This window comes from Lutra lutra, chromosome X, assembly GCF_902655055.1.
Source record: "Lutra lutra chromosome X, mLutLut1.2, whole genome shotgun sequence".
Classification (NCBI taxonomy): Eukaryota; Metazoa; Chordata; class Mammalia; order Carnivora; family Mustelidae; genus Lutra; species Lutra lutra.
The window spans coordinates 98,829,472-98,855,432 of NC_062296.1; the positions used below are offsets into that span (position 1 = coordinate 98,829,472).

At 53.5% G+C, this 25,961-nt stretch overlaps 1 protein-coding gene across 1 annotated transcript in view; it reads right to left on the reverse strand.

Moving 5' to 3' along the window:
- Window positions 1-5,231: 5,231 nt before the first annotated feature.
- LOC125092116 (uncharacterized) overlaps window positions 5,232-25,961 on the reverse strand; it is a 29,139-nt gene continuing 8,409 nt past the window's right edge. The window contains exons 3-12 of the mRNA XM_047716457.1: window positions 24,511-24,671; window positions 16,202-16,328; window positions 15,947-16,076; window positions 15,266-15,450; window positions 13,264-13,397; window positions 11,150-11,173; window positions 8,975-9,110; window positions 7,517-7,610; window positions 7,084-7,150; window positions 5,232-5,548 (exon numbers count right to left, since the gene is read on the reverse strand). Coding sequence (XP_047572413.1) covers window positions 5,471-5,548; window positions 7,084-7,150; window positions 7,517-7,610; window positions 8,975-9,110; window positions 11,150-11,173; window positions 13,264-13,397; window positions 15,266-15,450; window positions 15,947-16,076; window positions 16,202-16,328; window positions 24,511-24,671 — 1,136 coding nt within the window. The 3' untranslated portion in view covers window positions 5,232-5,470. The remainder of the gene's footprint in view (window positions 5,549-7,083; window positions 7,151-7,516; window positions 7,611-8,974; window positions 9,111-11,149; window positions 11,174-13,263; window positions 13,398-15,265; window positions 15,451-15,946; window positions 16,077-16,201; window positions 16,329-24,510; window positions 24,672-25,961) is intronic.

Below are 25,961 nucleotides of genomic sequence, written 5' to 3' on the forward strand. Positions count from 1 at the left end.
CCCTCCGCAGGGGCCAGACGTCGCCTCCCACAATCGGAGCAGAGCTTTGGGTCCGTTCCTCGGTTTGCTTCTCCCTCCCTCCTGTCCTCCCCACGGCCGGCGGCCAGGCTAGTGTCAGCCCTAACCTGGAACACACTGCACGCTCAGACTCCCTGCACCGGGGACCCTGGCAGGGCCGAGGACGGTGGTCCCTTCCAGAAACCGGCCGGGAAGGCATCTGTCCACGTGGATGCAAGACCTCTTCCCTCCGGATTCGAGACCGTCGTTAACGTGGCTGTCGGGAACCAGCTTCTGCGTCACCTGCCTGCTCTACGCTTCCCAAACACCTCTCCTGTCCCCCCCGCCCCGGGGCAGGCATGTGGCCAGACAACAAAAAATTCCCCATCTCAGGAAGTAGAAAAGCAGGACAAAAGCAAGCAACGGGGGTGCGGGGTGGGGTTAGGAGAGCTTCCTTCGTGAGCACAGACGGCACCCTCCAAGGGCAGGGTCTGCACCTGGGGGAAGACAGGAACAGAAGACGGGAAGCGGGAAGGGAAGTGGGCGAGGCAGGAGGTACCGATGCCTGCTGGGGCAGGCCCAGAATAGACCTCCTCCACCCAGCAAGATGCACCCAGGAGCCCAGAGGAGAGCCTGTCACCCAGCACGACGCACCTGTGCACGGAGCCCCTGCACACGGGAGCTCAGAGTAGTCCCTCCACCCAGCACGACGCACAGGTCCTTATCGATGGGCAGATGGGGGCCTCTGAGGGGCCATACAGGTGGCAGGTGCGCCAGTATGACATTACATTACATTGCATTATATTATAGTATTCTATATGATCGTCTTATATATTATTGTGTTACACTGTATATCATTAGACTGTATTGTTACATTATATATTATTGCATTATGTTATCTGTATCCTAGATAACGTCAACCACGTGTTACATGTAGTACATTATTACAATATGATATAGACACATTAATGTTGAGATGAATGAATGTCTATTCATTAATCTATAAACGCTAGCATTTTATTTTAAAATGTTTCTTAATAATGTGATTCATTCACATGCATGGACCGGTGTATTCACGCACGTGAATATTGGCGACATGTTGATTTAGGCGGAAAGGCTTTGTCTTCCCGTCCGGCGGTGCTGGGGCCAGGCACGTGCTCCCAGTGGGGCGGGGGAACCGGAAGGAGTAGGATGGTCGGAGCGTCCCCGTAGCCCAGCTGCGTGGACTCCTCTGAGTTCACTTGCTCCTTCCGGGGGGGGCGGGAGGTGAGCCCTTCTCTGGCAACCCCAGACCCTGTTCACACGGTCTCTGTTACAGAAACAGCACCCGCCCCTGGTGTTCAGGAGCATTTCCCGAGCCTCATTCTTGGAGGGAGCAGGAGAATTTTACCCCGTCTTCCCTGCAGATTAGGGGAGGACAATGCCTCCTTCGTCTGCACCGCCTACCTCCGAATTAAAAAGTCCCATTATGTGGGGGGTCGGCCATCTGGTCTGGGCAGAACCATTGTGAAGCCCGATTCGGGATGTAAGGGGGCACCGTGAGGGCTTCTTAAGGAGGGAGGACTCGGCCTGCGGGGGGGGGGGTGTCTCGGACTCCTGGCTGCCCGACCCCCACGATGCACCCTTCAATGTGCCCACGTGGGTCACGGTCTGCAGCTCAGAGCGAAGCAGGTGGTCCTGGTGCCTCGGAGCTGCAGGAGGACCCGGGACCCAGCATGGAGGCGTCCTTTCCACGCCCGGTGCTGGGGTCTGGGAAGACCCCCAGTCCTGCTTCTCCAAGAGCCCAGGAAGGGAGCAGAGGCAAAATGTTCACCCGAGACACCTTGTCAGCTCTGAGTCACGCAGACATCCAGCCGCGAGGACCCCTGGGCGTCCGTGGGGAGCTTCAGGGCCACTTTCTGCTTTAAGGTTGGCCTTGCCCTGGGACCCGGTGGGCCTGGCTGCAGGATCCCAGTCCTCATCGAGGGGGTTCCCCCAAGATAAGAGGCTCCACTGGTGCACTTTTCCAGCTGAAAACAGAACCGTCAGACGCTCTGCCCCTCACCCCGGAGGGGAAGGTGCTCCTTGCTCTGAGGTGTCCGGGCAGCTGCTCTGGAACAACCTTGCCCACGTCCTTGAGGCTTGCCCTCTGCTCCGTGCAGAGGCTAGTTCTCCTCCAGAGGCCGTGGGCGTACCCCCCACCAGCACGCGGTCCCGAGGAGACGCAAATGTCTTCTGCAATTGGCTCACCAAGCAAAACAAACTCTTTCTGTTTTCTTTTCATTTACCTGTATTTTTGTCTTACACATTGTGGGGCAGAAGGAGAGAGAGAAGCTCAAGCACGCTCCACGCCCCCGGTGTGAGATACGAGGCTCGATCTCACCACCTTAGATCATGACCTGAGCCAGAATCAAGAGGCGGAAGCTTAAGTGACTGTCCACCCAGGCACCCTTGACAATGAGCAGTTGCAGTCACCGTGCTGGGTCGAATGGTGCCTCCCCAAAGGTATGACCGTTGGAGGCTACGAAGGGGCCCTTGTTTGGAAATAGGGTCTTTGAGGATATAATAAAAGACCTGATGTGAGCTTGCCTTGGATCAGGGTGGCCCTGAATGCAAGGACAGGGGTCCTTGTAAGAGACAGAAGAGGAGACACAGACACAGACGAGAAGCCATGTGAGGACGGAGGCAGAGATGGGAGGGACGTGGCCACCAGCCCAGGGACACCTGGAGCCCCAGAAGCTGGAAGAGGAGGAAGGACCCTTCCCTAGAGCCTCAGGAGGGAGCACAGCCCTGCCCCGCCTGGATCTCAGACTCTGGTCTCTGGAGTGGGGGGAGGATGAACCCCGTGGCTTTAAGCTCCCATCATAATAATATTCTTCCTTATTCTTCTCTCGACCCTAAAGAGTCACCCCTGGCTCCTCACTCTGGCCCTGAGTCCCAGGAAGCCTTGCCTGGCCACCCCATGGGGTCCCAAACCCACAGAGGGCGCACAGATGACCCGTCCATTCCAGAACCTGCAGGCGCCCGGCCCGGTGAGGGCTGGATTCCCAGGTTCCAGTTTTTAACTCAAATCCGTGCATGAAACTGGAGGTTCCCGGGTCGAGGGTTGCGGTCATCGGCGGAAGCAGAGCAGGTGTTTGCGACGGAAACTTCTCTCCTTGGCTCGCATGCCCGCGCCCCCCTGGTTGCAGGGTCCTCCCTGTAATCTCGGGGCGCCGTCTGTTTATCGTGCTCGACACCTTGACGGAGCGGCTCCTTGACGTGGCCCCACGGGTATCTCAGCTGGCGTGACAGCCGATAGCAAGCGGCCGCTTCCTCTGCTGGGAGGACTCGGTTTTCTTTCTCGGTGCGTGGACGTGTTTCGAAAGACGCTGACTCCTCTTCCGTGTATTTAAGCCCCGACACAAACCATGGATGTTTGTCAACCAAACCTTCGTTATCAGCCATCAGCGCCTCTTGTGAAACACGTTTCTTCACGGTGCAGTTTTTTTTTTCCTTTTTTTAAGGTTTTTATTTATTTATTGCAGGAGAGACACAGAGAGAGCATGAGCAGGGGAAGGTGGAGAGGCAGAGGGGAAAGCAGGCTCGTGGCTGAGCAGAGAGAACCCGGAACCCCAGAATCACGACCTGAGCAGAAGGCAGATGCTTCCCCGACGGAGCCCCCCAGACGCCCCACAGTGTAGACTGTGAGTGGATTGGGCTGTCTCATGTAATCACAGCGAGCATCTCCCGACCCGGGTGTCCGTGGGCTTCTCTTGTCCTCGAATGAGCACACACAGCCCGGAACAGCATTTTCCTCCTTAAATGGTCACAGCCGCAGCCCCATGTGTGGTATATGGTCATGCAGAACGGCGACAGAGGGGCGCTGGGCCAAGCTCACCAAGCGCCTTCCCCCTCCTCTGCGCCCGTGAGCCCCGACCTCAAAGGTGACAGAAAGAGCCATCCCCAGGTCCCTCATCCCGAGTCCTGGCTGCCTGGCGGCTGCCCCTCGGGGAGGACATCCGGTGGCCGTCTTTCCCCATCCCTTCCCCCCCGACTGCGTTCCCATAACTGTGGACACGCGTTTCCATGTCCCCACTCCGCAGAGTTTCCAAATGGCAACGCGTCTGCCCAGCGTCCGGAAGGCGTCGCTGGCGGGATCCTTGGAGACTTTCTTTTAACGGCTGAGATGCTGTGGGGCCGTCCCGAGTCAGCCGCCGTCCCAGGAACCCGTCCTGGCAGGTCCGGGGTCTATCCGCGGCCACTGCTGGAATCCCGGGCCTGCCGCCATCACCCGCCCACTGGCCCCCCAGTCTGCTTGTTTTTTTATTTTATTTTAATTTCTTAGCAGCCGAGTCAGTGTTCCTGGGGTTGTCACTAAATGTCGCGTCATCAGTGCAGCTTGGAGGCTGTGTGGCGGTCGGGGTCCAGAGGACCCTGTCCAGGGAGTCAGGTCCTCTCCAAATGCCCCCCTGGGTCAGAGGTGGCCTGGGGGTCGGAGGCTGGATCCCTCGGGGCAGCGGGGCTCGACCGTGCAGGCGGCCAGTGTAGATGCCAGGAGGGATGCGAGGAAGGAGCGGAGGGTTGGGGGAGCTCGATGGGAGGCTTCCAGGCACCTGCTGGGAGAGCTGAGTGTCCCGAGGACGCTGAACCCTCCCCTGCGGGTGCAGCTCCTCCTGAGCCCGACCCCTAACAGAGACGGGCCCGAGGGGGCATGTCCGGCATAAGCCACTCTCCTCCCCGGCCCGGCCACGCGCCCCTCGCAAGATCTGAGCAAAGCCCTTGACAGGGCAGAACCTCAGGCGTCCGTCCATGACTCGAGGACAGAGACACCTGCTTCTCTGGGGGGCTGGGTCGGGTGTACCCACGTGTCTGGAGACGGACCCCCCCACCTGCAACGTGGTGCTGTGGGCGTCTGTCCCACGGAGAACCACAGCCTGTCCGGGCCCCGGAGCCCGCCTGGCAGGAGTCCTATATTCCGAGGACGCCCACCTGCCCCACTTAAGGTTTCACTTTCCGCTTCCCAAACGACCTCGTGCCCTCGACCCCAGCGTCCTGTGCAGAGTCTGTTTAAGGACGGGGAGTCTTGGGAAGAACCTTTATTCACCAGCGACGGGATTCACACCAAACCCCACAGCGTAAGGGGGCAACACCGGCTCGTTCCCAGCCGTTTGTAGAATCAGTACAGCCCGGCCAGGACACGGACTTCTCCCCTCAAAACCCGCTCCTGACGCGCGGCTTGGTCCCCCCAAATGTGCCCACTCGTGTCTCACCGTAGAACTATTTTATTTCCCCCGGAGTCAAAAATACAGAAACCAGGAAGGAAACGCCCGTCAGTCGCATACAGCGCTCGCGGCGTGGACGCCAGCACGAAGCCAGAAAGCCGTGCTGCTGGGTTTTGGGTGGCGGTGGTGGGGGTGGGGGAGACATCGTCCCCAGACGTGAGCGTGCGATGCTCCTGCGCGACATTTTCCGGGGAGGCGGGGGACGCGGGGAGAGGCCAAAGCCACGCCCGTCACGACAGGTCCTCCATGATGAGGATGTCCTCGGGCTCCTGGGAGCCTGGCGGAGGGCGGCCCTCGTCCCAGGAGACCTGGGAGACAGAAGACGGGCAGCGTTGAGTGCACCCACGCGCGAGATCCTCGTGCCACCGAGAAAGTGCCTGTGCGGAGCTGCATGGTTCCCCGTGGCCGAAGGGTGGACACCCCCTCCCTCTAGTGCACCGGGGGAAGGTCACTAAGCCACGAACGGAGCAGAGCTCTGCCACCTGCTGCCCCATGGATGGACCCTGAAAGCACGATGCTCTGGGGGAGAAGAGACAGGCCAGACCTTGTAGCACGTGACCCCCAGATCCAAAACGTCCGGGACAGGCAAATCCACAAACAGAATATGGATGCGTGTCGTCGGGAGCTGGGGAGGGGATGGAACGGACCCATCACGGGGACGGCTTCTCCTTTGGGGGGTGCAAAGGCTCAGGGGACCAGACAGAGGGGGTGTCACAGTCCCTCTTGGAGGACACAGATCCTTCCAGCCTGGACGGTGGCGGCCATGGGGGACCCAGGGGATGACTGCTTCAGGACTCAGGGAGGCCCCCCCCAGTATAAGAGGGGGTGACCCCGGCCAGCCTGAGCCTGAAAATCATGTTTCTATCCCGGACCTTATCGGGGGGGGGGGGTCCCTTTGTGCCGACCGTGAAATAGGAGTCCTGACATCCACCTGCCGGCTGCTCTGGGCTCTCAGATGAGCAGCATTTCCTGGACCACGTGTTACAGGAGGGGTCCTGCAAAGGGCCTGGGGACCACCTGTGCCAGCCACAGTGTGGGCTGTGGACGGGACCCCGAGAAGTTGGGCTGTTGCCCTAAGTCAACAAGGCCTTCCCACTGGAACGTTGAGACCCACGGCAAGGCCCCCTACAAAAGCCACGACCTCACCCCAATCTTTTCCATGAACCCTCAACCCCGCTGGGAGGACACCCAGGCCTTGTGGAAGCCCCAGGGGGAGCCCAAGGGTGGGGGGCTTCCCAAGGAAACAGCCTCCAGCCCGAGCTAGAGCCCCTGTGCTGGGGGCGTCCCTCTGCTCGTCATCGGGCAGAATGTGGGGCTGATGCACGAGGAGGGTCAGAAAGGGCAGTGGTGCCATCCCAGGGAGGGTTCCTCACCCGAGAGCCAGCGGCAACCCCAGGGAACCATGGTCCGGGGTTGAGTGGTGGTCCGCAGACTCCACGTCCAGCCAGAACCACGAGAGATAGCTCTATGTGGAAATAGGGTCTGTACCCATGTAATAGGTTCGGGGTCTCCTGATGAGGGCTGTCTGACTGGGGAGAGGAAGACCAGCACTACCCGTGCCTGAGGACTGGCCTGGCATTTACGGCAGGGAAATAGGGCCACCCCACTTCCCCTGCTCCAGGGACTGCTTCTGTCTTAAGCCCCAAGTTGTGGCCTTTGTGGTGAGGTCCCCTTCCCAGGAGGATGGACTTTTGTGCTGAAGGCAGCTGGACCCCCATGCCTCCCCGCTCCCTTGGAACTGCACGCCAGCGTTGGCGAACGCAGGACACCCCTGCCCAACCACGCCGCACCCCTTGGAGCAGCCCCAGTCTCCGGACTGGGAACTGGGAACAGGCGCACCCACCTCGGGGGAGAACAGGGTCCCGGTGAGTTCCTTCTTCACCTGCGGGATGCGGGGGAACAGACTGTACCTGCCGAGGAGGGGGATACCATGAAGGGCCCAGCAAGCCGGGGGGCGCACCCTGGAGCCCCGGCCCCCTACCCCTCCTACAGAAACCCAGCGCGCACTGCAGCGGCCAGACCCGTCTGCACCGTCCGGACCGGCCTCGCCGCTGTGGTCATGTGGCCCCGGACAGACGTGGCTGGCGCAGCGGGAGACGCCCCACCCGCACCCCATGGACAGTCACTCCGCCTTCCTTGCCAGCCCTCAGCAACCTGCAATCCGAGCCTGGACTCTGCATTCGCCCTCCCCTGGCCATTCCCGCGCGCTCCGCGGTCCTGCTCCAGGGTGGGAAGGGCGGGGGCGGGCGGTCCTGGGTCCAGGGCTGGGGGCTCACCATTTGCAGAAGCACACGAGGACCAGCGCGGGCACGGCCGTGGCCGCCACCAGCACCCCGACCAGGGCGCCGTGGAAATCCTGCTCCGGGAGGCCTGGTGGGGAGAGAGGCAGACGGTCAGGACCGCGCGCGCGGGAGTGGGTGGTCAGCTTTGCGCACACGCCCGCCCCCCACCCTCGACCCCGTTACGGGAGGATTACGGACAGGCTGGCGGAAGCAGGGCTACAGCGGAGGAAGACCAGCCTCCCAGAGGAGGTGGAAGGCCGGCGGGGACGTATGGACCCTCCCTCGGGTCCTGTGCCCACGCCGCCCTACTGGCGGTCCCTGCCCATCTCCTCCACGCCCTACGCCCGAGAGACCATCCACCATAGACATTTGCGTAAGGACACAACTAGTACCACGCAACGCATTCCTTCTCATGGACGTTCACTTTCAACACGGTGCTACGTAGCCAAAGGAACGAATGTGTAATTGTGAAACTCCAGGGTGGGACAGGGGTGTGTTCTCTATTGCCCTGGAGACCTTCCTTGGGGAACCCTGATGTGACCTGGGCCGTCTGTGCAGCTTCTGGAGAGCCGTGAACCTATTCTCTGGAAAGAAGGAGCCCCACACTTGCGTTCTGGGGTCCTCTGGGAGAGGGCATCCAGCTGGGGCATACTCTGAGCTCCTTCCCTGTCGCTCCCCAGAACGGATGTGTGGGACTCCTGGAGGGATGTCCCCACGGACTCCTGTCTTATGGGGTTTCTGCCACCCCTGCAAGGAAGTATGCTGAGAGGCCCGGTGAGGGACACCCCCCACCCACCCCCAGGCCCTCAGAGCGCCCTAAAACCCTCCATTTCCGTTTCCTGCCGCCAGCGCTACCGCATGATGGGAGCTGTCACGTTGCAAACCACAAGCTCTGGGATACCCCTCGCTGACCCCATAAAGGAGAGGGGGTGTTTGGGCATCCAAGGGGACGGGTGGAGCTCCCCTGGGCCCTGGCTGACCCTTCTGGGGAAAGGGACACCGCTGGGTTGGGGTATGGCCATCATCTGGGGCTTTCCAGACACCTGAGCTGGGCTAAGGGAACAGTAGCCCACGGGGGCTCGTGCCCTGTGGCTCATTCTTGGGGTCGTCCTCCTACGGTGATCCCAGGAGCTCGGGAGGGGGCGCACAGCAGCAGGACACACTAAAGGTGGTGTGTTTCGGCAGAGAGCTGGTAGGGCCTGCCCCGAGCTCACTCCGCTGGGAGGGGCGCCTGTGAGCTCAAAGGATCCCCAAAAAGATACGTGCGCCCTAACCCCAAAACCTGGCAACAGGCCCTTATGGGAACAGGACCATCTCAGGTGTGATGGAGAGGTTCCAGATGAGCTTGCCCTGGACGCAACGGCAGGTGTCCTGGTAAGACCCCGAAGAGGAGCCGCGCAGGAGCACCCGGTCCAATATCCGTCCGCGGCGCATGGGGAGTCTGGCGCTCACCGAGACGCAGCGTTGGGCTCCACATGCTCCAGAGCTCGTTATGCAGATAGCGCACCCTCACCCGGAGCGTGGTGTCCGGCCTGACGGCAGAACGCGGCACCACGTACACATTCGCGTCTTGTCCCCTCTGGAAAACCTTGAAGAGAAGAGGACACCGTCTGGGACCAGCGTTGGTGACGCGGGAGGGTCCCCTGGAGTCTGAGCACTGGGGTCCGTGCAGGGACGACATCTGAGGCCCAGGATATCCGCGCATCTCTCTGGCCCCAAGCAGGGACCCTAAGGGGCTCTCCCGGGGGAAGGTAGACTCCATGCCCGTGGCGCACGGCTTCCGAGCTGCGCCGACCGCTAGCGCAGAGTCCCCACGTCCTCCGGCCCTGACCTGCGGTTATTGCAAATCTATACCCTGACAGCCGAGGGTGGGTGCGTGGACAGGAGCCCAACCTGGCCTCGCGGCTTCTGGGGGCACAGCTGGACTCTGAATGCGACAGCGCTGGCCAGGCTCCAGGGGTCTGCCATCCCCTCCTGGGGCCAAAATGAGGCCAGTTCTGAGACAGGCCTCACGTGTCCCTCTGGATGAGGACCACCTCTGCGTCCACCGCACAGAGCATGTGCAGGTCTGGAGAGACCCGCGGAGTCAGACTGACCGGAACACTAGGTGGTCAGCGAGGAGAAAGAGGCCCAACTTGCAGGTCCCCGGGGGCAGGGATGCATTTCTTCACGCGCCATGACCCCCTGCAAATCCCCAACTCATCCAACCACTTCCTGGGGCTGGAGCAGAGTGGGTCGCCCAGAGTTCCCGCCTGCTGGCTCGGTCCAGGAGCCCTGGTGTTTCTCTGCAGCATAGATGGGAGGATGGACAGTGACCCAAGTTTGCACAACCCGGAAGCCCCAGACATGTTCTTCACTGTTCCTCTTGCCTGGAAGAACCTAGTTTCTTCTCACCTGTCCATGATGAAGTATCTTGCCTTTATCAGCTGTGCGGCTCCCTTTGGACCCTGAGGATCGCATGCTACTCGTCCCCTCAGCCACAACAGCCCTGGGGCAGGTACTAGATGGGCCCCAGCATGGATCCAGGGAGCTTCCAGGCCAGCCCATGCAGAGAAAAGCTGAGGGCAACAGCAGGGATTCCCCCAGTCCCCAAGGAGAGCCCCCGAGGCAGCGAGAAGCCGTACATGTTGCTTGTCCAATGTCCGTGGTGCACCAGGTCTCATATGTCGTCTGAGTCGCTGATGGGGCCCAGACAGGACACCTGTCTCCCCAAGGCTAGCCTCCGGGGACAGCTTCAGACTGCCACCAACCCTCTTTGCACTTGTCCCGGCCGCTGCCAGTGTGGCCCATGGGCAGCATCCTGCCCGCAGCACCGGCATCGCGTGGGAGCAGGTGATGCCTGCAGGAACCCAGGTGAAGGATGGGACAGATTCTGAGAGGTGGGGGGTTCCTCCTGCCCTTGAGAGGGTACACGGGGATGCTCGTCTCTGTGTGAGTGCCCTGGGGCGACAGGGACCAACGACCACATACGCCACAGCTCAAAACCACAGAAAATTATCCTCCCCCAGCTCTGGAGTCCAGAAGCCCCACTGAGATCCAGGCAGAGCAGGGCCATTGAGATGCAGGCGGGACAGGGCTGTGCTCCCTCCTGAGGCTCCAGGGGAGGGTCCTTCCTGTCGCTTCCAGCTTCTGGGGCTCCAGGCGTCCCTGGGCTGGTGGCTGCGTCCCTCCCATCTCTGCCTCCATCTTCCTGTGGCTTCTTCTCTGTGTCTGTCCTCTTCTGTCTCTTACAAGGACACTTGTCTTGGATTTAGGGTCACCCTCATCTAAGATCCTTCCCTTTTATTTGCAGACACTGTTTCTAAACAAGACCCTGTTCTGAGCATCTGGGCAGACATGAGTTTTTGCAGGACGGTGTTCAACGCATGACGAACTTTGAACTGAAAAGGTCCGAGGCGTCGCGTCTGGAAGAAGACCGTTGCTCTGTCCACGGGGTAGATGATGACCCGTGACTTGAGCTGAGTCAGAGGCTTTCCAGAAAACAAAACTTCTCAATCTGAGACTAACAGCCTGATGGCCACGAAGGGGCTAATGGGGACCCCACCGCCGAGGTGATCTGTGAACACTGATGCTTGATGTGACTTCGGGCCCAAGCAAAGGAGGCGTAGAGAAAGAAGAGATACTTACGGGGTTTGTCCTGGAAGCGCTGTCCTGTAACAAAAGGGAGGATTGTTAGCATCTGGGGTTTCAGCATTATATGCAAATGTGGGAACCCACCTGGACCCCCAGAACTGGTATGAAGAACCCTTCTCAGAGCTTCCCTTATCTGCCAAAGAGCAGACAACCGGGAATGAGGCATGCCATCAGTTCCCCCTTTGGGGAGACGTCCCTTCCGGGATGGACAGGGAATGTGTCATAAATTCCATCTCCAGGGGACTTTCACGCCCAGAAGAAGACAAACAAGACCACTGGTACCTGCCTCAACAAGCATCATCACTATTGTTCTTATCCCCTATTTCTTCTAGAAACCCATTTGTTCCTCTTCTGGAAGTTTTTTCTTTCCCTCTCCCTGTCCCCTGGTTAGGTAGGTAGTAAGCTCCTTACTTGAGCTATTCAAGAGCCCCATCTTTTGTGAGCTCTTATATACATATGAATGCCTTTGCCCCCCCCTCCTTTATTTAATTTACTGCCCTCAGGTTCAGGACCTAAGAGGGTGGAGGAACAGCTTTTCCTCCTCATCACAAAGTTTCCTTATTGTGAATTTGTCTCTGGCTGCTGAGTTTGCTCCGGGGATATTAGCAAGGAAGGAGAAGGCAACGCCCAGGGTACCTTTTTTCCGCATCACTGGATGTTCTAGTGAAGACTGACCCTCTCAGAGACCTTCTGCCTCGTCCAGCACTGACTGAGTGCGCCCGCCAGGCTCCGGGCAGAAAGCCAGAGCGGAGCTCGCTGCCCACCTGGGGCTTCACACACACGGACGCTCAGGCCTGCACAGCTGTGTGAGGTCACCTGTGTTACCACCTGCCTGAGATCACCTGCTTGGAACCAGTGTGAGGTCAGCTGGGCATAGTTCCCTGTGTAAGGTCATCTGTGAGAGGTCACTTACGGGAGGTCCCTCGGGTGATGTCACACACAGGAACCCTGGGAGGAGGATGTAGGTGGGCAGGACCAGAAGCCATAGACTCCTGGCCGGTTGCGTCCAGGAGTCCGACTCTAACCCAAGACCCACACCCAACCTCGCAAGGGTTGTAAGGACAGAAGGGACACGACCTCATTTGTGGTTGGAAAGACACACGCCACTGAGTAGTTCACACCTGGGCGGGGCCTGGGGGTCACCTGCAGAGCCCTGAAGTATGTGGAAACTGTGATGTCAAGGACCATGCGGGTGTGGAACGGGGCCAGCAACATTTACTGAGCACCTACTGTGTGCCCAGAGCACCCAGCTCTGCCATTGCCGTACGCATCATGAAAGCATCCTTGTGCTCAGGGAACCTGCCTCTGTGAGGTATTTGCAAAGGCCCTGAGGTCTGGGGTGCTCGGGACTGAATCCCGGAGTCGCCTTCCATCCCTGGCTCTGGGCTTGGGGTGCATGTTGAGGCCCCAGGCCATGGGGAAACAGAGATGCTGAGTGTCCTGTGGGAAGTCCCCAATTTCCAGGACTCGGGGACACATCCAGATCTCAGGTTGCAGACGCTCTCTGGCACAGGTGTGCTGAGGGGACGGGGAGCAGGTGGGCGAGCTGAAGATTCAGGGGAGCTCCCAGTGCACCTGTCGTGAGCCGCCCATTCCCAGGCCATTTTCACGTTTTGTTTCCAAAAAGGCTAAGAAAGGGGCTGCGTCCTGTTAGGGTCTCAACTCTGATATTCTAGAAAAGGCAGCTAATGGGAACGGTGATGGGCACAGTGTGCATGTGTGGACCACGAGAGGTGTGGGGCATGCCCCTTGACCTTCCCCTCAATTCTGTTACAAACCTAAAGTGACTAAAAAAAAAAAAAAAAGAAACTATTACAGGGTTCCCAGGGTGCCTCAGGCAGAGGTCCGTGCAACCCTTGGTCTTGGGATCCCGACTTAAGTCCCACGTTTTGCATAGAGATTAGTTTTAAAAAATAAAAATAAAGAAGCAGATTTCATGGAGGGAAAAAAAGGAATGAACCACCGGTGTAGGGTATAGGGCACAGGAGTTCCCAGAGAACAACTTTCGGGAGCAGCGTCTCTGGTTTGCGAGCCGGGATTGAGCTCTGCATGAGCAGACGGGACCGAGCACGGTTTGTCGTTCCCTCGCCGAGGTTGGGGGCTCTTACCGGTCTTTGGATGTCCAGCTCATAATACAAGACTTGAGGCGAAAGCTCGTATCTCATCTCGGGGTTCTCCCACCGGATAATGTGATGCGATGTGTTGTGGGCGATCGTGATGTTTGGTGGGGGGTCGTACTTCTCTGTGGGAAATAGAAACAACAACAAAAATCCTCACAAACACCCAGGGGTCAGTTGTGGAGGGGGCTCCCGGCGGATCGCACCTCTGTAGGAAATTGTCCTATATTTCTTTTTCTGCAGGAAAAACAAAAACAAAAACAAAAACAAAAAACAAAACACAGAAGGTGAACTGGGCTTGGAACGGGAGGGCTCAAGCGAGCTGATGGTGCATGAAGGGGACTGTCCCCTCCGTGGTGCCGGCCACCCCTCCTGGTTGAGTACCACCCTCTGTGTCCCTGCTGCAGATTGCCGGAACCCCAGGTAAGGACGCCAGCAGACAAGCACGTCCTCCTTGTCTGTGCCTCATCTCCGGGACACCCTACAACTCTGGGGACCTAAGTCACCCAGGATCTGTGTGCACACACCAAAGCAGGTTGACCGTTCGTCGTCTTAAAAGCATCCAGTCAAAATGAGTCAAAAATGTCAACCAATCCACCAGACGGTTTGTCTAGAACCAGACGCCGTAAGGACATGGCTGGAGGACCCCTTCCTTCGACGCAAGATACAGATGATGCTCCAGGTTATTTGCAGAAATCCGCAGACTGGGTGCAAATTAAAATACAAAGGGGGGTCACCCCACGGGCATACACCCGTATGACGTGGAGCACGGCCAAGCTCTGTGTTCTGGTTTCTGCTCCCGGATTGCAAACCAGCGCCTGTTCTGCGGCCGGTGGAGTGCGGTGTCGTTCCCGCTTTTGTGCTTTGGGTTGGCGACGTCAACGTGTGAAACGGCCCCCAAGCGTGCAGTTGGGGGGTTGTCTGATTTGCACAAAGGGGACTGGCATGTCATCTCCAAAACAGGACACGTTGGCGCAAGGGTTATTTGGAACCGCAGGCAACCGAGAGTCGTGGATACAGAAAGAAGACTTTCTTGGAGCTTTCCTTATCGGACTAAAACCAGAAACTTCTGAGAAAGTAAGATTGCCACAAATCCCGTCTCTGGGGAAGTTTTCTGTCCATGAAAGTCAGCACCAAATCGTATCTGCACCAAAAAACCCCTCACTAATACAACCCTCTCTCCCATTATTTTCCGTATATATTTACCACTTCTAAAAGCACAAATTTGTTTTCATTGAACTCCACAGTTAATTGATTTTTATTAAAATGGTATATAAGTAAAAATTTTAAAAAATTGTTTATAAGTCCCTGAATCTAACCATTTCCTTCGGACATTTTCCTTTATTTTCTCTGAAGCCCTCCCCCATGTATATCAGACTTAAAAATTAAAATGGCATTTGCGTGCTTTTCTCCCGTTAATAGAGCGTCTGTCAGTTTAATTTGCAAGCCCTGGCTACAGAACCTAAGAGGGTAGAGGAAAGCTTCTTTCTTCTTTTGCATCCCTACACGCAAGAAGGTCACGATGTGACTGTTGGAGAAAATACACACATGCGAGAAGCATTGTTCAGTCTTGAGGTATAGGGCTGTGGGCGTTGGGTGCACCATTAATTCATCAGCAATGTACATTATGTAAGATGTCTTTAAACAGAAACACGGTTATACCACGACGGACCCTGTATTTCCACCCCGGCAGCCGTGATAAGTTGGGTTTTGCAAATTCAGGATTTGCAGGGAATTTGCAGAAATTAGCAAAACTGGGTACGTGACATGAACACATGCCTTTCCTGCATCCCACCGCAAGGGGACAGTCAGGGCTGCCATGCCCGTCTCTCTCTGTTCCCCAGACCTCGAGTGCCGACCTTGGTCCTTGCTCAGGCTGGTCCTGAACCCAGGGCTGCATCCCACACAGTGAGGATGTGAGCCCAGATGCGTGAAGCCCGCTCTCCTGGCTGGGGGGCGGGTGGGGGAGGACACAGGTCGCGGAGCGTCTTACCGATCTTACGGGCTTCAAACGGAACAAAGTCCAAAAACGGGATTGCGGTCTCACTGCTGGTCCCATTCAGTAGGAAGAAGTAATTATCCATACTCTGGGGTTCACCGAGTTCATCGAAATGGCAGCCCACGCGTGTCCCCGTGGGGTCCGTGATGTAATGCACGCACTCCGCCTCGTCCTCGTGCCTGTCGTTTGCAAAAGGGATGCGGGAAAAGCCTGACTGTGTATCCTTCTGGGCAGACATTATCAGCAAGGAGATCTCCTCCCCAACCCAGAAAGGCCTCCAAAAAAACCCCAAAACCAAAAAACAAAAAACTGCAAACTGATACAAATCCGTCCCCAAATAAGCACAAAACCAGAACAGGATATGCGTCCTAGGGAATCGGCCAAGATGTGGCACACACAGGGACGGATCCCACCCTTCGCAGGGCGAAGCCATCGCAACCATTCCGTGCACGATAAACATCACGAAATTGTGGCTTTCGTCCTCTCTTTAGGACGGGAGGAGGGTTTGCAACTTTGAGCTAGGCAGCCGCCAAGGCGCCACATCTCCCCTCCCAGGGTTCTGTGATTTTGTGACATTTCCGGGAGGAGCCCCCTGGGGTCCCCCGGCTCTCTGGGCCTCTCCCGCTATGATCCCCTCACAGATCCCCGGTGGTGCAGGGATGGCGTCCGGCTTACAGGGAGGCCCACCAGAAGAGCCGGTAGCAGACGTCAGCGGGGGCTCGGGGGCCGGGCGCCCAGCTGCAGTTCATGAGACAGACGTTGTAGATGAAGCAGGAGAAGTTCACGGCGCCGGAACCTTCCCTGCCTGGGAAGACACCCAGCGACGCTCTCAGAGGCGGCATCGCCACCAGCAGCCCCCAAGGGGTGACGTGAGTGGATGCCCACGGCGCTGGGCGGGAGCCCGGCACCCACCCGCTCAGGGAACCTCACCTGGGTTCACAAAAGGCAAGACTTCCTGGAATTTGGCCCCGTCACAGGTGACCCTCACGGTCAGGTTGGCTCCCCTATGCAGCACGCGGTTTCGGAAGATGCAGAAGTACGTGCTGTCCTCTCTGACCTGGAAAGGGAACCATCGAGAACCCACACATCACACACGCACTCTGGGCTCCCCCGGACCCGACTCCGCCCCGGGAGAGGTCCACGGCCGGGCGTCCCCATCCTAGATCGAGTACCCCTCGGACCCCTTTCCAAGCCTGTTGCATGCTAGGTCTCGTGCCTGACCTACTGAGCCCAGTTTCGGCAAAGAATCCCGCTCAAATGATTATTGAGAATCCCTCCCCCACCTCTGATCCTCTGATGCTGGGAACAGGTCACCCCAAAGAGGCCACTTGGGTGCAACGATTATTTTGAGCTGAAAGCAAGGTGCACACACACACGAAAACTCGCTGCCCTCCTCTGTACCTAAAACCCGGGCACACGTTTCCTTTTCAGAAGGCGTTCCCACCCTGTGGGTCTGACCAAGAAAGGCAGAGTGAATCCCGCTGGCAGAGACGATTGCAGACACCCAGCAACCTGGAAATAGACCCCAATCTGCAAGACAAACTTTGCCCCGTGCTTCCCCTAGTTCCCCCAAATGATCACCTACCCCAAGACCTGCAGGAAACCTACCCTTGCCTATAATAACCAGCCCACAGGTCCTGCTGAGTGAGTCGCCCGGGAAACCACTCGCCCTGCACTAATGCAACGAGCTCACACCTGGCCCAGAATGGCCAGGATCTGAGGGACACCAACGGTGTCCCTGATTCTGTCCTTGCTTCCAGTGCTGCGTAAGGATTATTCTGACCCAGAAGCAACGGAGAACCAGCAGATACAGAAAGAAACCTTCCTGCAGCTTCCCTGATCAGACTAACAGCAGAAACCTGTAGAAACACACATGACACGGATCCCCGCTCTCTCTCTATGGGGGAACTTTTAGGGCCATGAAGAAGGCAGAAAGTCAGCACCAAGACGAAGCCATACGAACCACCCTACTGACATGAACCGTGTCTTCCAAGAGTGTCCTTCAAATATCTATCTTCCCCCGCAATTTGCTGCCCTTAGCAGCCTCCAATGCTCTTCCTGCCGCTTGTCACAGCTGCACGATGTATCTGCTCTTCATGAAAAACCATATACAAACTCTCAGGTCTAACCACTCCTCTGGGGGCATTTTCGTCTTTCTATCAGGACATCCACATCATGCCACCTAAAATGTTTAACAGCACACAGAATGTGCATGCCTTTTCTCAGCTCGTCTGTCTTCTGTCATTTTAATTTGCAGAGCCTCACGGACAGAACTTAAGAGGGTGGACAAAAGTGGTGTTGCGTGCCTGCACCACGATGCAGTTTTCCCAGTCCTCTGCGTGACTCTGAGGCTCTGCTCAAGGTCAGAGCTGGTGGCCGACACCCTGGCTGGAGCCTCCTTTGTCTTCATTTGGGGGGGGGGGGGGGTTCTTGGTTGTTGTGATCAATTGTGAACGCATTTTATTAATGCTCCTGTAGTAATACGGCTGTTTTGTCTTTGTGGGGGAGGCTTTCCGGGTTTGGGGGTTGGATTCTGTGTTTGATTAAGTTCCCCAAGAAGTGTTACTGGGGATGCAGGGGGGTGAGTGGCCACAGTGCCCTGGGGGTCGGGGAGGGATGGTGGGGGGAGATCAGATGCATGAACATCCCTGAGAATCCAGCCAGGCCTGCCCTCCAGCACAGCTTCTGGAAGGGGATTCAGGAAGCATCCAGGATTCTGGAAGCAAGGCCAGGTGACAATGGGGGAGGGGGTCCTGGAGACACTTGGGTGACCTGGCACTTACCAGGCCCACCAGGCCCGGGGCAGGGAGGGGGTTGCCCTTGTGTAAAGAAAAACAATGAGGACCCAAATCGTGAAATGATTCTGCCATAGGAAATAAAAGGATGATTTATTTTTTTTTCCTAGAAATGACAGTAGGACACGTGCCATTTCCGAGTCTACAGAAACCCTTTATCGCAAAAGGGTTTTCCTGCACGAACAAACAAACAAACAAACAGAAACGGTTGCTCGGGAACCCTAAAACAAATACGCATTTTGAAAAAGGATGATCAACGAGGACGACCTGGGGCTGGGGAGAAGGGGAGGATTCCCCCCAAGCTCCTTGTAAGGGGAACAGCCTAGGAATTATACAGAGAACAAAGAGCCCCTTTAAAACATCCAGGCAGGAAAATCTCAGATTTACATAAAAATCGGGTGATTGACGGCCTTAAAACGCCAACCACGAGGCCACCAGCAGGGAACCCATTCAGAGGTTTTTTTGGGGGAAAATGGTTGAAAAGAAGTTTTAATACATCGGGGCCTGTTTGTGAGCGAGATGAGGAGAAAAACACCTTCTTCAATCATCAAGGGCTCACAAAAGTGTCCCAGTCATCACCCATCCTGAGGCCAAATGCAAATCTTAAAATATATATATATATATTTTTTCTAGTTCCAAAAAGGATAAAATACACCTCCTGCGTCTTTGATAGCATCCATTAGAAAACGGGCAACAGCACGGGGTCTCCTGGACACGTGTGTGAATCTCTTTTACAGCTGAAGGGGATGCAGCTGGGTTCTGGGGTTCTAGGTCCCAGCGGTGTCTGTCAGGGGCCCGGAAGCCTCTGCATCTGGAGCGTCCGTAAGGGGCTCCTGCGTCCTGTCTCTGCAAGAAATTTGCTCCAACATACAATTTCCCACTTGTTGAAAAGATGGGACTTTTAATACAATGAAAATCATAACAATTATTAAGAAACAGAAATAAAAGATGGGATTTGGATGCTTCCTTCGGATCAGGACAGAGAACAGGTGCGTCACGGGTTGTGTCTGGCAGAAAAGGCAGAAAAGGCGAGGTCCCTCCCGTCTCTGCCATGACCGAGCAGGATGCCCGGGAACCCCTTGCATCCCGGTTTCCTGCTGATGCTCCTCAATCCGTGCTGGCCTTCTGGCCGGGCTGGGGATTTTGTCTGATTCATTTACATATTCATACATGTATTTCTGTTTTGCTCTGCACTTTAGCTTTTGACCATTTTTTTTAATTTTAATTTTTTATCGTGGACAAGTAGGCGTAACCACAAAATGGACCGTGTCCTTCCCTCTTAGGCGTGCACGTCAGTGGCGTGGGGCACCTTTGCTCTGTGGTGGAAACTTTACGTCTAGTTCCAGAATATCATCACCCCCACCCCATGGCCCCCTAACTAGGCCTCATTTACCCCCTTTCCCCAGCCCCTGGCAAACACTAACGTACTTTCTTTTACCAGGATTTGTCTATTTGTGTAGCTTCACAGAGCTGGACTGATGGAGCCTTTTGGGTCTGCATTCCCAGATACAGTTGCAAGGTCTGTATACACTGTAGCAAGGTTTGTGTACATTGTAGCAAGGTTCGTATACATTGTAGCAAGGTCTGCACACATTGTAGCGCGGGTCATATACATTGTAGCAAGGTTTGTATACGTTGTAGCAAGGGTCGTATACAATGTAGCAAGGGTCGAGCTGGTTCCCTTTCACAACTGCGTGGGAGTATGTATTTTTAATCCTTTTCCCCTTACCGTGGTATCACCGCTGAACACTCCTATGGGGGCAAAATGAGGAACTGGAAAAAATGGGCAAAGCAGCGTTCGCCGGGGCTGTGACGGCAAACAGCCCCACATGGTGTCTCGTGCTAAATATGGAGCCTAAGCATGGTGACCCATGAGGTCACGAGATTTAAAAAGAACTTGAAAGGAAAAACAGAGCATGTGGAAAAAAAGAAAAAAAAAAGTGAGTACAGCAGCATCCTGTTTGTGAAATCCTGGATTCCGTGGGTGCAGGGTGGCCCGGCCGACAAGGAATTGTGGGCATTCACTGCCCATGGGGCCGGTCGGGTGGGGTCCCACCAGGACGGTCCTTACATACACTCCAATTTCCTCAAGTTCAAAACGTAGGAAAACAGACTGAGAGCATCACTGACATCTGTTTGTCTGTGCCCGATCTCGTGCTGAAAGCCAGAGGCAGACTCCCGGGGGTTCCTGGGAGGTCTTCACGCTGCAGAGAGACCCCCATCCTGACCCGGAGCTGGGTCTCCCTCAGCGGGGCCTGCTAAGGAGGGAATAAAACCCACAGTCCAGAGATGTGTTCAAGGGTTGACTGAACCCACAGCTATCCCGTCTTCCCTGCAAGCACCTTTGGGCAGCCTCACAGAAAACCCAAAATCCCAGTGACAAAGTCTGCAGTCACGTTTTCTTAGTCTGCAAAACAAAACAAAACAAAACAAAACAAAACAAAACACCAAAACCCAGTCAACTCCCAACTAAAGAAGAAGAAGGAGGAGGAGGAGGGAGGGGGGGAACTCTGATTATTTCAAAAACAGAATTATGTTTTCCCAAAGGAAGTCTTGAGAATTCCTTCAAAGTCTTGAGACAGCAGGGAATTAGAAGCACCACGCAGGCCGTTTAAAACAAAAGTGACCCAAAGAGGCAGCCCAGCGAGGGCTGAGGGCCCCGGTTCCAGCACCTTCACTTTCCAACCAGCAGGAAGGAGTTGGCCCGCCACTCAGTTAATCTAAGACATTAGAACCCTTCTCTGCAAAAGAGCTAGCATTCTTTTTTTTTTCCCCTTTCCTGCAGAAAACCCTCAAAACAAATCTGCTCAGAGCAGGCGGAAGGAAATGAACCAGAGATTACTAACACGGAAAACACACATGGGCAAAAAACGGACGGCCTGAAGAACACGTAGAGGGACTCGTTTTTATGTTCGTGGCAGAGTTGGAATCTAAGACCATCTGGAGGATATTTTATTTTATACTTTTAGAAGATTTTATTTATTGATTTGAGAGAGAGAGAGTGTGTGCATGTGAATGCACACAAGCAGGGGGAGAGGCAGAGGGAGATGCAGATTCCCCACTGAGCAGAGAGCCTGATGCGGGACTCGATCCCAGGACCCTGAGATCATGACCTGAGCCGAAGGCAGTTGCTTTACTGAGTGAGCCCCCTAGGTGTCCCTGACAGGATATTAAAAAATAAATAAATAAAAATAAGAACCAGTTTCATTTAAAAATTAAAATTAAAAAAAACAACAACAAAAACGGGGTACCAGGCTGGCTCAGTCAGTGGACAGTGCCACTCTTGATCATGGGGTCGTGAGTTCGAGCCCCACACTGGGTGCAGACTTACTTAATAAATCTTACTTAATTACTTACTTAATAAAATAAAATGTTTTTTTTTAAAGAAATGTAAAGCTATAAAAAAAATAAATCCCAAAATGTCATGCTCATGCACTAAACTCAGCATTATTTTTAAAAAAAATCCCATCAAGATTGTGCACGATCTGTTTTCATGAGGTCCATACAGGGGGGGAAGCAAAGGGATAACCTCGACAAAGGTCTAAAAACACATTTTCAAGAATTTGCCAGATCTGTGCTAGAGAAAAACAGCACTTAGCACAGCAGGCACTTAAATGCTTTGGGGTTTTGTTGTTGTTGATGTCCGTTGTTTTTCACCAACAGGCCGTGTTGTAATTCATATGGAAACACTAACTGTAGTTTTCTTGAATTTTTTAGGAAAAATGAGATGAAACAGAAAGCCAAGACCATTACAAAGGGGAGGGGCACACTCACATTGTTCCTAAATTACGGGACGACATTCAGAAGACCAGATGCTTCCGCCAAACATATTGAATTTGTAAAAAAAAAAAAAAAAAAAAAAAAAATAGTAATAATAATAAAACAAATAACCCTGGACAGGAAAGCCATTAAATTAATGCCTTCCGTGCACCAACGGGAAGAAAAAAATTGAGGCAAGCCACAGAAAGAGATACAATGCTTAGAAATGACCCACTCATAAAGGAAGGTCAGCGACCCATTTCCATCTGTTTCATTACGTTAAAATTTAATTTCATTCCTTTTTAAAAGCACAGGTACGTAATGATGCCCACAGCTGGGTCTCTGCGAACCCCTACGGGGAAACCCTCCTTGCTCCATCCTCCTGCCCCCACCCCGGGGGCCATAAATCCCTGCTCCCAAGGGGTGACCGTGGCAGACTCTATCACCTCCCAATACACCATCTCGGCACAAGGATTATTTTGAGCTGAAGGCAATTGCAAAGACCAGATAGAAGACACCCCCAGTGCAGATCACTTGCCTAAAAGCAGGACATACCTGGGAAGGTGTCCTTTGCTCCCCACGACTTTGATCTCCGGAGACAATGCAAGACCCCCTCAGCCTGCAGATGGCGCCAGAGGAACCCATATAAAAAAATCCTAATGGGGAGCCCGGGGGACAGTGGGCTGACCCTGGGTCTTGCTCTCGGCTCAGGTCCTGATCTCAGGGTCAGGAGATACAGCCCTGCGTTGGCCCCACGGTCAGCATGGAATCTGCTTGGGATTCTCTCCCCCTCTCTTTGGGCCTAAATACATAAATCTTAAAAAAAAAAAAAAAAAATTCCTGCTAGAAACAGCCCTAATGATACAGGGGTCCTCCTCCCCACAGTCTGCATGGGCAGGGGTACGGGAGCACAGCCCACCTGCTCATTCCGGGTTTTGGCTTTTCCCGGGGCAGCCTAGATTCTCATTTCATTCTAGAATCGGTTTATGGGGCGATTCCAGGGGGTGTCTCAAGGTACGGTCGTCCCATGGAGGGATGGAATGTCGGGGCTGGAAGCGCCCCAGGGGCAGGGTTTGGGGCAGAGGACATGGATCCCTTGCAGCCTCCTGTCTGGGGCACATCCCCACCGGTTGTGGGGATCCCCCACTCCATCCCCAGGAAGCCCCAAATTATTATGAAGATCATTTTAAGCTGAAGACGTTTGGATTCAAGAGATGCAGAAAGAAACATTTTTGAGGAGAGCTTTTTTTTTAATCTGACTAAAAGCAGAAAGTTCTGGAAAATGAGGCTACCATAAATTCCCTCTTTGGAGTGAGTTTAACTTCCAGGAAGGACATCAAGGGTAAACCTACCATGAATGCCCTCTTTGGGCAAAGCTTTAGGGCCACTAAAAAATCAGAAAAACTTCTCAAACTTACATAAACAAGCATGATTCCAAACTTTATCTTCTGTTTTTCTGTTTTGTGTTTTTTGTTTTTTTCTGGAAAACTCCTTGTTCTAACCATAGAGAGCTTTATTGTCTCCTTTCTTTTTCGTACTGGTTAGGTACATAAATCCTTCACTTTAGCTATTTATTGAGCTCTGTTTTTTATAAGCTCCATATGCATGGGAATATATTTTTCTCCCTCTTCTTTATCTATCTTTCAACATGTTAATTCACAGGCCTCTGGGGACAGAACCTAAGAGGGTGGATGACAAGGTTTTTCCTTCCTGACATCCTTAGAATGAAACTAAGGGAGTGTGTGAACTAGGTGATGAATGAGTAAACATAGCCCCAAAACACAAACTGAATCCAGGGGGGCTGTTTTAACATGAAAGGGATGGAGCCCATTTAATGGGCAAATTCACATCTTTCCCCCTCCTCCCTCACTAAGGGGAGAAATCAAATGAAGGCATGCACCAAAAAGACAGCTATTATATTCTCCCTCATATGTGAGACGTAGTGTGTACGTTTTATTCCTACCATACAGAAGCAGAGTGAAGGAGGTCATCCTATATATGGGATTTGCCCCAGTCCCAAAGAGACCACTTGGGCCTACGAATCATTTTGAGCAGGGGGCACCTGACAAATGGACAGATAAAAGAGGGCTTCTCCGCCTCCTTATCTACATAAAAGCAGGACACAAAAGACCCTTTCACAAAGGATTTTCCCACCTTCTCCTGTGCCTGGAAGGTGAAGAGTGATCCTTATTACGGGAGAGGGACCACCAGCGCTGAGAAGACACTGCCCAGACAGACCTTACTAAAATAACACGTACCAGCCACTAGTTCACCCACTGATTCCCTAGTCACTTCCAAACAATGTAGTGGCCCCAGAAGCCAAAAATCCCTATTCCCTCATCATGATATCTCCTCAATTTCTCACTCCTTTAAAAAAAACAGCAGGAAATCTTCCTAGTCTGACCACTTCTTGGGGTGTTTACTTTGCTTCTGTGACTCTTCATGTATGTAAAAAGTTGAACTAAGAATAAATCTGTACGTCTTTTCCCCCTGAAAAATCTGGCATTGGTCACTTTAATTTTCATGTCCCTATCCCAGAATATAAGAGGATAGAGGAAATGTTTTCTCCCTGTTGACAAGAGCAACAGGAGTGGAAATCAAGGCAGGGGACTCAAGAGTCATTTCACAGGAAAATTCAAGATTTACAAGGAGCAAAGCAGTAAGGCATGAGCCAAGAGCACTCACCTGTGGGGCTTGTATGGTGGAAAAGGTGGGCACGGTGGGAGAGTTGGGAGGGGTAGATATCATGCATTCCTGCTCACTCACGTTTCTTAGGTAATTCCAGGTTAACATTCTTTTCCTTGAATCTAGCTGCATGTTTGTAATAGGAGATCTATTCTCCCCTGCTGTAATTAGAAACAAATAAACAAACTTAGTAAGAATTAGAACCCCCTCCCCAGGTGATGTCATAGTTACAGGTCAGGGGAGATAATCTGCAAACATCAGGCATGGATTGTCACATTTGTTTGTTTACTGAGGCCGAATTCACGCACAAAATAAATAAAATAAAATGAATAAACCATTTCAAAGTGAACAATTCAGGGACATTTATGAGCCCATGAAAAGAACCATTAGTTATCAGGGGAATGGATAACAAAACCGTAATGAGAAGTCACTTGATTCCCGTAAACTTAGCTTTCGTAATAATAATTTGAAAAATACAGAAAATAATTTGAAAAATATGAGTTAGTTTGCCTGGGTGGCTCAGTGGTTAAGCATCTGCCTTTGGCTCAGGTCATGATCCCAGTGTCCAGGGATCGAGTCCCACATTGAGCTCCCTGCTCAGCGGGGAATCTTCCTCTCCCTCTGCCTCTCCCCGATGGCCTGTGCTCTCTCTCTCTCTCTCTCTCGCTAAAATAAATAAATAAAATATTTTTTAAAAATAAAGGAAAACACAAGCCAGCTATTGTCATAATTTGAAAAATAAAACAATTTGAAAAATACACAAGTTAAGTATAGTGATGATTAGAAAAATATGCAAAATCATTTGAAAAGTACAAGTTAACTATAATAATAATGTAAAAAGTACAGAAAATAATTTGAAAAGCATGGAAAAGTTAGCTATAGCAACAATAATTTGAAAAACTAAAATAATTTGAAAAATACACAAAAGTTAACTATAGTAATAATATTTTGAAAAACACAGATGATACAGAAAATAATTTGAAAAATATGGACAAGTTAGCTATAGCAACAGTAATTTGAAAAATACAGAAAATAATTCGAAAAGTACAAGTTAGCTAAGTAACAATGTGAAAAAGAAAATAGCTTGAAAAATACAGAAAATAATTTGAAAAATACAGACAGGTTAGCTATAGCAATAATAATTTGAAAAATACAGACAACTTAGCTATAGTAGTAAAATCTGAAAAATACAGAAAATAACTTGAAAAATATAGAAAATAACTTGAACAACACAGACAAGTTAGGTATAGCAATAATAATTTGAAAAAATACAGACATGGGGCCCCTGGGTGGTGGCTCAGTGGGTTAAAGCCTCTGCCTTCGGCCCAGGTCATGATTTCAGGGTCCTGGGATCGAGGCCCGCATCGGGCTCTCTGCTCAGGGAGCATCCTGCTTCCTCCTCTCTCTGCCTGCCTCTCTGCCTACTTGTGATCTCTGTCTCTGTGTCCAAT